This window comes from Python bivittatus, unplaced genomic scaffold (genome assembly GCF_059951505.1).
Source record: "Python bivittatus isolate LINGU-HERP-01145 unplaced genomic scaffold, Pbiv_v1 ctg000690_np1212, whole genome shotgun sequence".
Lineage (NCBI taxonomy): Eukaryota > Metazoa > Chordata > Lepidosauria > Squamata > Pythonidae > Python > Python bivittatus.
In genome coordinates this window covers 14128656-14143484 of record NW_028277096.1, presented here as the reverse complement: position 1 = coordinate 14143484, position 14829 = coordinate 14128656, and the positions used below count along the sequence as shown (strand labels likewise).

The 14829-nt window shown below is 40.3% G+C and overlaps 1 protein-coding gene across 1 annotated transcript in view; it reads right to left on the bottom strand.

The window, feature by feature from the left end:
- Positions 1-3212: 3212 nt before the first annotated feature.
- The window catches only part of LOC103052998 (activator of transcription and developmental regulator AUTS2), a 94474-nt gene continuing 82857 nt past the window's right edge, over positions 3213-14829 (bottom strand). The window contains exons 14-15 of the mRNA XM_088152324.1: positions 10853-11075; positions 3213-7890 (exon numbers count right to left, since the gene is read on the bottom strand). Coding sequence (XP_088008450.1) covers positions 6660-7890; positions 10853-11075 — 1454 coding nt within the window. The 3' untranslated portion in view covers positions 3213-6659. The remainder of the gene's footprint in view (positions 7891-10852; positions 11076-14829) is intronic.

The following is a 14829-nucleotide window of genomic DNA, read 5'->3' as shown; positions in this document are numbered from 1 at the left end:
GGATTAAAAAATCCCCCCCCAAAAAAAAGTGGGGGGAGAGGGGCTATCTAAATGGTTTTTGTATAATGCTTTTCTTTTTTTTCTTTTTTTTTAAAAAAATCTTTCATTTCAATATCAAATGCACCCCCTCCCCAGAAATAATTGTAAACGCTTACAAAATATTGATTGCAAGGATCAGTTATCCATGATTAGTGAGCTTATATCGTAATCTGTAAGCACGCATCTGCCAATTTGTCATATGCATAAAACTGAGATATGCATAAAACTGAAGATTAACTATATTCATTTTCTTAGGCAATACAAACAGAGAGAGCAATCTACAATGAAATGGAGGGGGGGGGGAACCAACATAATAGGGGTGAGAGCCAGTTTGGTGTAGTGGTTAAACCACCAGGCTAGAAACCAGGAGACTGTGAGTTCTAGTCTACCTTAGGCACAAAGCCAGCTGGGTAACCTTGGGCCAGGCCAGTCTCTCTCTCTTGGCCCTAGGAAGAAGGTGATGGCAAACCACTTCTGAAAAATGCTGTCAAGAAAAGTGCTGGGGGCAGTTATCAGGAGTAAAAAAGGAGTTGAAGGTACAATTCTTAAGTGGGTATGTGACATACTATTGTACTTTCTAGTTTCTGTATTTTAATTAAGAAATACTTATCAATTTTAATACGTTGCTTTTACATGTAGAGTCCTTGGTGCTCTCTGAGCTTGGTTGTTTGCTTCAGAAAACCCCACACTCACTCCCACTGAAGATGTTACCTAGTTGGGTAATGAAATGTCTGCAAGCAAACAGCAAAGCTCAGAGAGCACCAAGGACTCCACAGTTCAGCCCTGAGCTACAGGTATTCCCTGCTATTACATGTACTTGCAATTTACTCATATACTCATATTGTGGCACACAAATTTGTACTTGCTTCAGGAAAAGCTGGACAAAGTATTATTTTCCACACACATGTCATAAATTAGAGGGGACATTGCTTGTAGTCCTCCGGATATTGAAGTACAGCTCCACTGATGGTTCAGATACCAAGGTGGTTTCCCCCCAGAGGTGGAAGGGGATCCCAACTTCTGCCCCATTGTCTACCATTGTTATGTTCTAGTTGATATTCATTGGAAGGAGCTCTCCAACTATCTTGACTGATCAGAATTCTTTTTCTCAGTGCATTTCCGTTCCTTTATCTGCACAGGCAGGTAGTTTCTGCTAGGGACTGTTAAACATTTATGTACTTCAGGGGAGTGATGTGGCACTGCATAGTGACCATGGAGGATGGAGACAACCCAGGGATTGGCAACTGTTTCAGATGCTGCTTGGTATCTAAAATGGTATGGGTGTACAATGGTATGATTATGTGCCATCAAGTTGTTGCTGACTCTTAGTGACCACATAGATCTTCTCCATGACCACAATGGTGTAGGTGGAAAAAATAAATGTAAGTATGAAAACTGGCTGAAATCTCGTAAGATCTCCAGATGATTCCAGATGTTGACAGTTTTACCCCTTGAAAGCTCATGCAATTTCAACTTTTTTTTTTTTTTTAGACATCCATGAAAGTCATCTGGGCATGCTGCCATATTGCTGGTTATTTATATAATCTGAATGGCTTCTTATTTCCTCCAGGCCTGTATTTCGTGTATGGACCGGTACGTTTCCCCCAGTTTAATATACATTCATAAACATTGTAATTGGATCGTTTTGAAATGCAATACATCCAAATTTCTCTTTGATACAGGGCCAATGTCATGCATTAGCATAATTGGGGCACTTCGGAGGATCAGAAGGACCCATTATTAATATGTTTGCTAACAAGACTGTTGGTAGCTGAATTCCTTGCATCTATTGCCTTCATAGATATAAGATGGAATTGCTACTTGCAGATCTTCCCTTCTCCAGATGTCTATATTAAATAGATGGCATTTGTTACTGGAGTCAAGTCAATTTTCAGTTTCTCTTTATAATGACAGTTTCTATATCACTTTCTTCCAAATGTAATTAAAGATGCCAAGGCTTATGGTTGCACATATCCTGCTAGACTATGCTACAATAGGGTTGGGTATTTTGTGGTTCAGTATATCGTAGGAACCCAGCCACCATCTTGTTTGCAAATTAAGCCATTGGAGTAGGCCCATAATAAAGTTTCCTTGTTTGTGCATATTGTTTGAGCATGGCAATTATATTTTGTTAACCCAGGTTTAAGATCAAGTGTATTGTGTGATCCCAGCCATGGAGACATGATTATCCAATCATGTTTTGGACATCTGTCTTCGGTGAACCCAGATAATTTTGATAAAACATTGTTCACTTAATCACAGATAAACTTGTCTTGCAAACACAGCCCATGTCTGGCCTTGCATTTGAGTGAAAGCTACAAAATGGGTAGATACTGAGCTTTAACATACACAGCCACAAATTTCACTTCCAAGCTACACACAGTGGGAAGCTGCAATTCTAAGATTTCTGGTACATCCTGGTACCACCATTTTGACAAAGGTTAAAAATAATAATTTTTAAAAATCTGATGTAATGGGGATTTGTTGATAATGAAGCTCAAGCTCAAGCTCAGATATTTTGGCCACCTAATGCGAAGAGAGGACTCCTTGGAAAAGACCCTGATGCTGGGAAAGATTGAAGGCCAAAGGAGAAGGGGACACCAGAGGATGAGATGGTTAGATGGCATCACTGAAGCAATGAGCATGAAACTGAGCAAACTCAGGGAGGCAGTGAAGGACAGGAAGGCCTGGCGCAATATGGTTCATGGGGTCACGAAGAGTCGGACATGACTTAACGACTGAACAACAAAAAATGGGGATTTGACTAAGGACAAGAACTAAAAGAGAAAGTGAATGGAATGACTGGATTAACTGTGATCATTCACCAAAACACAGAAACATCCAGACAAACGTGGCTCCTCTTCAGCTCCACAATTTGCATCAAAAGTGAAAAATGGCTTAAAAGCCATTTAATCCGAACTATAAATAAGCATTACATTGCTGTGATAAAACTGATGGTGGTGGGGAGAGACAAGCGCAAATGAGTCCTTTTTGGAAATGTTGGGGAGCCTATTTTGTACTCCCACTCCTAATCAGCACTGCAGAGTCAAGGATGATGGGAGCTGAAGTCCAATGAGCTCTGATAGTTGTTTGATAGGCTCCTGCCAAGTTTAATCTTGTCTTCTGAGCTGTGTCACGCCAAACAAAGAATGCCTACCAGTTTAGTTCACATTTTTTAATAACATGGCACAGATTTTACATTACACAAGGCTTTGCTCATGAGGAAACATGCTGTGGATTGAATGTTGCTTCAGAGTTGTTGATTTTTTTTTTTTCCTTTTCACATAAGATTTAGAAAGGACTTTATTACATACAGGAGAAACAGCAAAAAAGATTTGTATATAACAATATTTTTATACAATACTGAAAGCTATCACTACAGTGCCAGTGTACATTTTTTTTCAGGGTTCTCTTTTTTTTCTTTGTTTTGTCTTGTTCTTAAAAAAAACACTGCACAACATCTGGAGTTCACAAAATCTGAAGTTCACAACTAAAACTTTTTAGTTGACTACTAAAATAGATTTCTGATCATTAGAAACAGCGGTCTGGAATAGACTTTTTTTTTTCTTTTTGTCAAAACAGGAGAAACAATTTGAGATATCACTTTAACACTAGAAGACCAATGGAACTATTTTTTTAATCCCATACACATATTTTTACAGTTTATTAGGAGGCAAGGTACTGTACGCTTTCTGATAAAGTCATATTCTCTCCAAAGTATTTCAAAACAGAATTGAGCATTTCAAAACAATCTCATGAAAACAGAGGCATTGAACATTATGAAAACAATTTCGACTTGGGGGGGCGGGGGAAAGAGGATATTTGTGATTTCCTTTTGCCTGTAACTGATGCTAAAATAACGGCAGAAACCACAGAAATCAACATCATACAATGCACGATGGCAACCTTTTCCGTGATGAACGTCACCACATGATTTTGAGTATTGGCATGAGCAAACCCAAAATCAAGCAGAGTATCATTTTTAAAATGGCCCAAATCTCATGGGATTGCCAATTTCATGCAATGTTAGGATTCTTAACACACGCACACACCCCCCCCCCCAAGTCTTGCAGTACTTCAATCTTCTCACTTGAAAATGCATGAGATTTCAAATGAGATCATTGACATCTCCTAGCTTGGATGATCTTGTGAAATTTAAGCCTTCTCTCATTTCTAGAATAATCATGGTAGTCCTGTGGATACCAGAAGGGGTGACAGGCAACATGGTGCTTGTGGCCCTCTGCTGTTCATCCCTACAATGATGGGGCTGTGGGAAAAATGTCCACGTAAGAGTGCCGTGTGGGCAATGTTTCTGAAGAGCTAATAGCACAGTTCTGCACCTGGTCAAAAGTACATCCCAGGTAACAAGCCTTACTCCTATGTTACTAGATGTAAAACTAGAGCCTGAATGTGGGAAAGGGGTTAAGAAAATTGGTGCCCAACCCCAAAATAAGAACAAAAATGGTTCTTTTTCCCAAATGGTAAGGATATCCAAAATCCTTAGATAGTTCCAAGTTGCTACTCCATATAGCACCAGAAGTATCAGGTTTACAACAGGTGGCATTTAGAAAAGGTGAGGTTAATGTTATAAGGCCTGGCTCTAAACTCACACCAGGGCAGGCAACATGGTGTACTCCAGTTGTACTGGGCTTCAACTCCTATCAGATCCAACCAATGCCAAGATATTAGAGGATTTGGGGGCAAAAAGTCTTGAAGCATCAGATGCTCTTTGTTTGCCAAGTACTGGAGGTGAGTAGAACCACTAAGGCAGTGTCTGAGATCAACCAGCTGCCCACCAGGATTTTGGAATAAAACCTCCCTCATTCATTTTCATGCACCACTTCCTTACTTGCCCTACCTCAATTAGGGATTGGGGTGCAAAAATCTGGAAGTCCATTTGGTTCTTTTTTGAGTTTGTACAATATATAAACTCACCAAATGGACTGGATTTGCGTAGCATGTTAAACCACAAAAAGAAAAGAAAAAAAAATAATCAAGGTGAACACTAACCAAACTTAGGATGTTGTACAAATATTGTTGCTGGGTCTTTAATCTGATCTCAACATCTGGCACAAGTCTGTAACTTCAGAGGCATCTGGGGGAGAGGTTAGAAAGTCAAATGGCAGCTGTGACTGCATGACCAAAGCCTTGCTTATTTTTACAGGCATTGCACAAAAAAACACAGGTTAAAAAAAAATGTCATTGTGGCTGCCATCTTGTCTTTTATGATCCCCCGGGCAGATTAGCCTGTGTAAGTGTAGATTTTGTTACATGACACTCATTTTGTCACTTGTAACCCCTGGAGAAACCTTTGGTTACACTCCAAATGTTGGATGAAACAAAGATGAACAAATGGGTGAAGTCAGGAGAATGAGCTACGTTTGATAAAATTTAAATATTGAAATGCTGTTAATACAGTGATTTCCCATGCATTTAATAATTTCCCCCTTCTTTCATATTAAAAGTTATAATTTGGCAGAAAACCTGGGGGGGGGGGAGACAGATTGTAAATCCCCTCCTCCCACCCATTCTCCACACTTTATAAGGCCTAAAGATAAGGACAGCCCAGACAATATTGTTGGCTGGGTTCAAAATGTGTTTGGCTCCTCTAAATGGATTTCAGCAAAAATGGTCCACTTCTGGGTTTTTTAGTTTGATTCACAGTGATCCAGTAACAGCTATGAAGAGGCTGGATGTGATCTAACATTGTACAACATTTTTCAACTTAAAAAAAGAAAGAGAAAGAACAAAATGCTAGCTAGCAAAAAGTTTTTTTTAAGCACTAGGTAGGAAAAGCAAACAACAGTTGATACCCAAGCTCTACTTGTTGAAGATGAAGATGGTTTATTTCTTCACCCAGAAGGTATCAGGGATGTGTGGGTTTGTTCAGGGAAAGTATGACTTTATGTGTGGTTGAGTGTGTTGACAAGGCGCCTTTGAGTTAAAGAGGCTTTTGTGAAAAACCTCCAAATTAATTGCATAGCTGAAGGGGTTTAGCTGTCTTATGACATTAGATGTACCGCAGCTGCGGTCTTTCACACAATTGAAGTCTGCAAAGAGCACAGTTTAAGAAGTAGTAATGCATTATGTTACTTTTTTTTTTTTCCTATGTACATACTTACAAAGTAAAGCTTTCATCTTACCCATGTTGCATATATGACCCATCAACCCACGAAATAACGTTATTTTCAACAACTCTCTTACGGGGGAGAAAAAATAAAATAAAAGAGTTATAGTTTTCTTCATTTCAATCTGGCGAAAAGGAAAAGAGAGAGAGGTGGGAAGAGGGAAGGAGTACTCTGTTTTTTGGGGAGATGAAATACTGACTTACATCTTGATCTTGTAGGGATCCCAAACAGGAGAAAGAAAGAGCATTTACGTAGAAAATGTGCCAACTTTTGCCTAAAAGGTTCTGAAAACTTTTTTTCCCCAACATATAATATACAACCCAACCATTTTTTTGGAAAAAAAAAGAAGAAGAAGAAAAGAAAACCTTAGTACACCTGGGTCTATACATTTTATACAGTTGGGTCATAACCAAAGTCTTCATTTATTGAGTAAGAAGATCCGATAGATTTCAGTTTGTCTAATGTTCACTCTTGGACTTGTTTTGCCATTATTTATCGTGCTTCTATGTCTTTGAGAGTGTGAGAGGGCGGCCTGTCCCTCATTTCTGTTGACAAAGGGGTAGTCCTTCGGGGGGAACCAGGCCGAGGTCCCAGAGTGGAAATGAGAGGGGGAGGAGCACTCAGGGCTGCTGTGGGGGGCGTTTTATTGAGAATCCCATTCTGAAGTCCTGAAGGGGGACTAACTCGGGGATAATGCATACTAGGAAGTCCTGGAGTAATTAAACTTGGGTGGGCCAAGTGGCCATCCAGGGCCGCGGGATGCACAGAGTGAAGCCGTACATGCTCATAGTCCTCTCTGAGCATGTGTAACCTTTCTCTCTCATCCAGGTGGGCCCCTCTTTCGTGCTCACGGCGTGGGTCAACTGAAAGGGGGTGGTGATGATTATTGTAGTCATGTGGCTCTCTGTCCCTGAAAGACCTCTCTGCATCGTATAGCCTTGGTGTGGAGAGGCGGTGTAGTGGATCATTCCTTAGGAGAAACTCCCTGCCCAAAGGGTCTCTCCGATGGATGTCTAAGTCTCTGTAGGGATCCCTCAAGGGATCCCTCATGGGGTCCCAGTGGAATGAAGGATATGGGAAGCGTTCACCACCTGGAATTGGGCTAATCCCCATAAAAGGTGTCATCATGCGAGTCCTATCTAGACCACTGATGGTGTTCATGGGATGGATGCCAGTGACCCCCACAGTCATGGGCATTGACACTAAAGGCCCTGGATGGACACTGGCTGCGGGCATTGGTGGTGGTTGCTCAGATGGCCGGTGTGTCTGTGGTGTTTCAGGAGAAATGTCATGATCTTCCTTCCTTTCCTCTTTCACTTTGACCTCACTAGATTTTTTGAGATTCTCATAAGCAGGCTCACTCTTCTTCTCAGCATCCCGATTGGAGTTGCTGTTAGGTCTGGTGCTTTCTGCAGCAGGTGTCCTGGTGTAGGGTGAAGGCACCTGAGATGCTTGTTTAGATTCTTCCAATGGTCTGTTATCATGGGTCAGACTTTCCTTATCTGAAATATAGTTGTCCTTTGCCTTGTGCTCATCAACACTGATATCTTTCCGTGATTCTGAATGATCCCTCTCTCGCTCTTTGGATTTCTCTTTTTCACGAATCTCTGAGTTCAGGTGGCTCCTGATCTGTTCAACTGAGCTGCGGCTATGTCCAAGGGAACTCACAGAATGGATAGGTGCTGGTGAAGGGTGGCTTGAATGTCTTTTCTCAATAGTCTCCCTAGAAGTAATGAAAGCACAAAAAATTAACACAGCAGAAAGATTATAGAGAGGCTTAAGACCAAAGTTTTGTCAATATCCTGCATAATTATTACCTGCCACGTACGAATAACTAGTTCCAGCTCCCAACAGTTTCAGATGGTTTGGCCAAAGATCAGAGCTGGTGAGGATCAGCATCCCACAACATCTAGAAGGCTACTATCTCCCTGCCACTTATATATCAAAACAGCCCTCCCTAACCTGGCACCTTCCAGTTCTTTCACTGAACTCTTGTTATTTGGAGATAATGGGAGTTTTAATCCAAGGAATCTGGATGGGAGTATGCTGTGCAAGGTTGCACTAAAGCCTGATTTATTTCAGTGGTGTTGACACAAGGTGTCAGTTCTAAATGGGGATGCTAACACATACTTGGTGTTCCAGAAAGATAACACCCTCCCTCAGGGTGTTCCATCAGACAAAAGTGTTCATTCAGCCAGGCAACCTGAAACACCTCTGCAGATTTATGTGAGACCCCTTTGAGATATCTAAAGGTATATTTTGCTAGTGGGCCACAGTGGGATAGAATTGTGACCTTTGGGATATCCTTGGGGTTATTTAGAGCCAAATATCAAGCCAATGTGGATAATACAATGTTGGCAGAGATTCCTTCTTGCCCCCTTCCCACAAGCATCTTCTTAAGTGCACTGAATGACACAAAGGAATACAAGAATAGCTTCTAGGAAACTATTTGGTCTTTGGCTTTTGCAAACCTTTTTTTATTTTTATTTTAAATGAATAGACTCGACTGGATTATTTTACCAACTGATTTTTGCCCCCTTATTTTTTACAATTGGTTTCAAGACCCACAGGACTTCTTTCTACCCTTTGCCAACTAATACTAGGTAGAAACCAAATTGCCTGGTGAGATGCTACCAAGTCTTATGCCATACACCCACCCATCCATCCAATTTATGGTCAAAGGCCAAAAAGAAAAAAAAAACTATTAGAACAAAAAAAGGAATTAATATATTAGAAGGAAAAAGATTAGTAGTGAACATTAAATGGTCAGGCCATTTAAGCTTGAGCATAATTCAAATCTAGCATCTTCTAACAGCAATAATGACTGAGAAGAACTCAGACCTTTCCTAGACATTTAAGTAAATTGATCCATCAGTAAAAAATAGACAAATTCTCAGCTTCAGGCCAACCCATGTATCTAGCAAGGAGAGGGAATGTTGAGAGCACAAAGTATTTTGTATTTGTATTGTATTTGTATGGTATAAGCAGTAGCCTCCAAGAATGTAAGATGATCTTAATGGCCTCACCTGAACATGGGCAGGGTTGCTGAACATCCCTGCCAGCATACCTGAAAGTAAAATGTTATGTAGCTGCCCAAGTAACTATGGGCACATTAAATTTTGCCATTGTAGGACTGTTAGTTTGGCTGCCAGTGAGCTTCCAAGTATAATTTGAGGTGGCTCTTTAGGAAAGATTTGGGGAGGATGGAGGATTCAGTGTTTTGGTGCTTCCTAAACCACTCAGAGCTACAGATTTGAGTAGCATAGAAGCCTAACAAGATAAATAAAATTCCTGTTGATGTAAGTGGTCTCCTATGCCAAAAAGAGAGGATGATGGAGAGAGAACTAGGCACAGAGAAAGATCTGCCACTAGGGCCCTCTTAATAATGGGGATCTGTCATTGTGCAGATCCAGAACAAGGACTCTGATCTCTATCATAGCATTTTGTGGTTCAAGCATTAGTACCTCATTTTTCCCAGAAGATTTCTCAGCCACTTGTCTAAGATATGGCTTAGTGTAGTCCTGCTACGTTTCTAAAAATCAGATGTGACATCAGATGCAGAATTGGAAAGGCACCCTATAATTTAATACCTGAAGTTCCTAATTCGGGGTAGACCATCCTTTTTGACAAAGATAAGACCCCAGTATCTCCACACCCCTACTTGTCTGTGCTGTTCTAGAGATGGGATGAGGAACTGGAGACTCAAGATATTGTTGGACACTGACTTTTCTTAGTTCCGACTATCAGGGTGATCACAGGTAATGGCAGATCAGACAGAGTCTAAGGGATCTTGGTTCCCCACCACCCCAGTTCTGGAAAATTCCAAATCTTCTCCAGCAACCTATGACAAAAACCAAAAAACCAAATATACTAGAAAAATATCACGTAAGACCATTCTCCAAATTAAATTGAACATTAAGATATTTAAATGGTTTGAAATGCAATACAGACTAACAACTATTTTGGGTTCAATGAGCAAGTTCTCAGGTAAAGAATAAAGGTTGCAACCTTAGTCTAGAATCCAATTTAAGTATTCTGTAGTCACAGAATTATAGGGAGTGAAATTTGAATATCTTCAAATGAAAGCATCCGATGTAAAGTTAGATCTGAAATATTTACTTGTTTTCCATGCTGCTTTCTAAACTGTAGTTCTCAGCCTGTTCTTTCAAGCGGATCATGTCATCATCAAAAGCTTTTGAGGACCATTATGTAACTCAGACACGGTACCTGTCGGCACCATGTCAGTGTAATTCCCCAGAACATATCCAAGGGAATAAACATGGAATGCAATTATTTTTTAATGGCAAATCTTTCACAACCACCAGATCTCAAAGGATTTTAGTGTTCCCCTCCAAAATCTTGCAAGAGTTTCATCAGGAACATCAAAAGCTTGTGAGATTCCAAGCAAGAATGCTGAAACTTGCTGGCTAAAATCTTGACAATTCCACAAGATTTTGGCCATAAATAGGTAGGTAAATAGAAAGACAGAGACAGAGATAGAGATAGAGATACTGGTACAGGGATAATTTATAGTGTCATCACCAACCACTCGTGGTCCCTGGAACCACAAATTGAGTACCTTTCTTAAAAAAATATATTGCCCCAATCAGGAGGGAACAAAACTCAGCATGGCTTCCCATCCCAGCGTCACCCTCCACGGTGCTCAGTGTGTGCTCTTTTCATACCTTTCTTTGTCATCTTTACTAAGAGAAGCGTCTCCTTTATCTACATCTCTGTCTCGTTCATGAGCTGCAGCAGACGTGCTGCGTTCCATCTCACCTGGCTTCAGCCAGGGCGGAGGAGTCGGAAACGAAGGAGGCGTTCGGTGCAGACGATTCCAAGGCTCGTGAGGGTTGCTAAAGCTCTGCATGCTGGAGCAATCCTTGTGGCCAAACATAGTGTTGGGTGCTGAAATGGTGAAGTGGAGGGGGGGAGGGAAATAGAAAGCAAGACGCTCAGTGGGTGGTACTTACCAGTCAAACCCAAGTTTGTTTATTTTAACAGCACTCAGAGTTTAAAATGAATACATATTATGGGGAGCTGGAAAAGGAAAGGAGATTAACAGATCATCATTAGCCTTGGCATTCCGAACAATGGCAATTCATTTAAGTGGAAGCGATGCAATCGCTCTGTTAAAATGGCAGGTGGGGCAATTTAGGTGACCCACCCACCAAGATAGATAGATAGATAGATAGATAGATAGATAGATAGATAGATAGATAGATAGATAGACAGACAGACAGACAGACAGACCTATCTATCTATCTATCTATCTATCTATCTATCTATCTATCTATCTATCTATCTATCTATCTATCTATCTATCTATCAACAGGTAGAGCATCTAAAAGAGATCATGAGATAGTTCATAATTCAAGGACATCAAACCAACCCCAAACTAATTAGGAAAAGGATCCAGCACAAAGTGTTTTAACATTTTAAAACATTTGGAGCCTGTTTCTTTCTGTACGTCACAGTGAGCCAACAACAAAGCAAACATAATAAAATAATGTCACAAATGTAATAAAAAGGGATATAAAGTAATTAAGCACCCAAAAGGAAGACCACCTGAATTTAAGAACATTCTACTTGAAAAAGAAAAGTTAGACAGAAAAAAAGTGTTCTTCCTCCATTACAGGATTCTCAGCAAATTTAAGACAATTTTCTCACTTAAACAAGTCAATAGTTTAAGGCAGCGGTTGTCAAATATTTTGGTCTCAGGATCCCTTTACTTTCTTAACAATAATTGAGGACCCCCAAGAGCTTTGGTTTATGTGGGTTCCATATAATCCATTATGTGGGTTCCGTATCCATATTTACTGTTTTAGAAATTAAAACTGAGAAATTTTAAAATATTTATTCATTTGACTTTGCAGACCCCCTGAAAGGGTCTTGGTCCCCAGACCACACTTTGAGAATCACGGTGTAAGGGAAATATTTAGTCCCCCTTTTAGTGTAACAAAACAAAACAAAACCAAAAAACCTTAAACAATAACTACAGCATCCAGAAGCTCACAGAGAAGACAACCCATAGGAGCAGAATAGAACATAGCAGAAGCATCTGAAAGGAGGGGGTCAAAAAAAGTCAATATATTGGCCATGACCGCATGATTGAACCCACCCCCCCTTTTTTTTTTTTACATTTCTCCCATATGTGAAAAAGGTACAAGGCTCTGACTGGGGGGTCACAGTAGCATCTTGACTTTTTTTACCCCTTCTATGGATGTCCCTGCCTAAAAGAATTTCAGAATGTACAGTACATATACTGAGAGACATATGGCCAAATCCATAATTTTCTAAGGCAACAGAGATGCTCACGTGCAGGATAATACCTGTTGTTCACTCAAGGAGGAATTTTGTGGATGCTTGTGGACAGTTTCCTTTCTTTTCAGTTTACTGATTTTTATTAATGCCTTGTTCTTTTCTTACTTTCTTTTTCTTTTTTCTTTTTTTAATTTTTGCTAGCTGCCTTTAAGGTTTCTGGATTTAAAAGTACTTCGAATGAAGGAAGAACACCAGCAATATTTCCTGTTACAATTGTTGAAAATCAAAACCATGCAGTCTCCATTTCTACAGTATTGTCTTTGCTCAGACTGTTCAGAATATTAACAGGAAGGAATATTAGCAAAACTATTGGAAGACCTGAAAGACCAGGTTAGGGGCAGATTGTTATGGAGAAAATCTATCTAAGTCGACAGCGACTTGGATCAATGGATCAATATGTGCAAGGTGTTGTAGTAGATATAATGGGTTTGTTTAATGCAGGCTTTGGGTCAAGGACATGGCAGTATGGCAGGTGTTCTTCTGGGGCCTTTGAGATGACCAGCCTAGAATATATAACTGTGGCTGGAGTTAAATTATTTAGGACCTTCCCCTCCAGCAGTCCCTAATGAGGGACTGAGGGTTCAACCAGTGACCGGATACGTTCAACCAGATTCAGTTGACTGCAATTGTTATCAGATGCAGTCAAACCGTATGAATTCATTTCACTGCTTCATCTAAACGTTAATCAAACTATCATCCTTTTCTGTTTTCGGATCTTCCTTTTTAGCTAGCAGTGTCTGCATTTTGCAACCAAGAGCAACATGGAGAACACTGGTTTGTGATTCTTTTCCAACTCCAAAGAGCAGGTCCTACTTACCATTGAATGAAATACTATGCTGGCAGAAACCTTTCAGTTTTAGCCCAAAGTGGGAATCTCATCTTTAGATTAACTTTTACCATTTATTGATGGAGCTACCTCTTCTAAAGTTAGGGACTTAACCTGTCCCTAACTTTACTTTCTCTTATACAAAAGTCATTTACATATACACTTTTTATTACAATGGCTGAGGAAATGTACTAATAGATTCCAGATATGTTCACAGAAACAGGAGAGGTATTTATGTTAGATTACATGAACATTCAGATTTAACCATTATCATCAAAATTATATGATGGTGAATCTATTAGATTTATGGCAGCACAGAACAGCATTAAACGCTGTTAAAACTGCCAGTAAAAAGAACATGCAAAAAGAATTACATACTGCACTTTTACCAAAACCCACAAATCAATATATAATAGCAAGCAAATTAACATTTGTTTGTTTGTTTATTACTAGATTTTTATCTCACCTTTATTTCAGTTGAATTGAAATAGCATACACGCCTAATATATGAGAGACAGTTTGGTGTAGTGGTTAAAGTGCTGGCCTAAAAACCAGGAGACCATGAGTTCTAGGCCTCCATTAGGCGTGCAAGCCGGCGGGGTGACTTTGAGACAGTCACTCTCCCTCAGCCCAACCCACCTCACAAGGTTTATATATATAAAAAGGCGGGACAAAATTCTAATAATAATGTTCCCAACTCCTATTTTCCCCACATTGTGAGGTGGGCTAGGCTGAGAGAGAGAGACTGGCCCAAAATCACCTAGCCAGCTACTGGTCTATGACTGTAATAAAATAATTCAGATTCACCCAGCCAGCTTTCATGCCAAAGGGAGGATTAGAACTCACCATCTCCTGCTTTCTAGCCAAACACCTTAGCCACTACACCAAACTGGTTCTCCTAATAAAACTTTCTATCTATCTATCTATCTATCTATCTATCTATCTATCTATCTATCTATCTATCTATCTATCTATCTATCTATCTTGAGATGGCACAGAAAGAGTCACCAAAGACCCTCTAGAAGAATATAGTCTTCACTGTGTTCCAGAAAGCCATCTTCTAGAAGGCCTCCCTCCCTCCCTCCCTCCTTTCCTTTCCTTTCCTTTCCTTTCCTTTCCTTTCCTTTCCTTTCCTTTCCTTTCCTTTCCTTTCCTTTCCTTTCCTTTCCTTTCCTTTCCTTTCCTTTCCTTTCCTTTCCTTTCCTTTCCTTTCCTTTCCTTCCTTTCCTTCCTTCCTTCCCTTCCCTTCCCTTCCCTTCCCTTCCCTTCCCTTCCCTTCCCTTCCCTTCCCTTCCCTTCCCTTCCCTTCCCTTCCCTTCCCTTCCCACTCCCATAGACTCCAGTAGCAGCTAAAGGGAGGATGTTCATTATGACAGGCATTATGAATGAAGGAGAAAAAAAACCCCAACTTCCTGGTTTCAGCCCCCCCCCCACCTCACAGAACTGGGGTACCACAGGCAAATTCTTAGGTGCTCAGCTATATAGAATTTTATAAGTTGAAACTTTGAATTG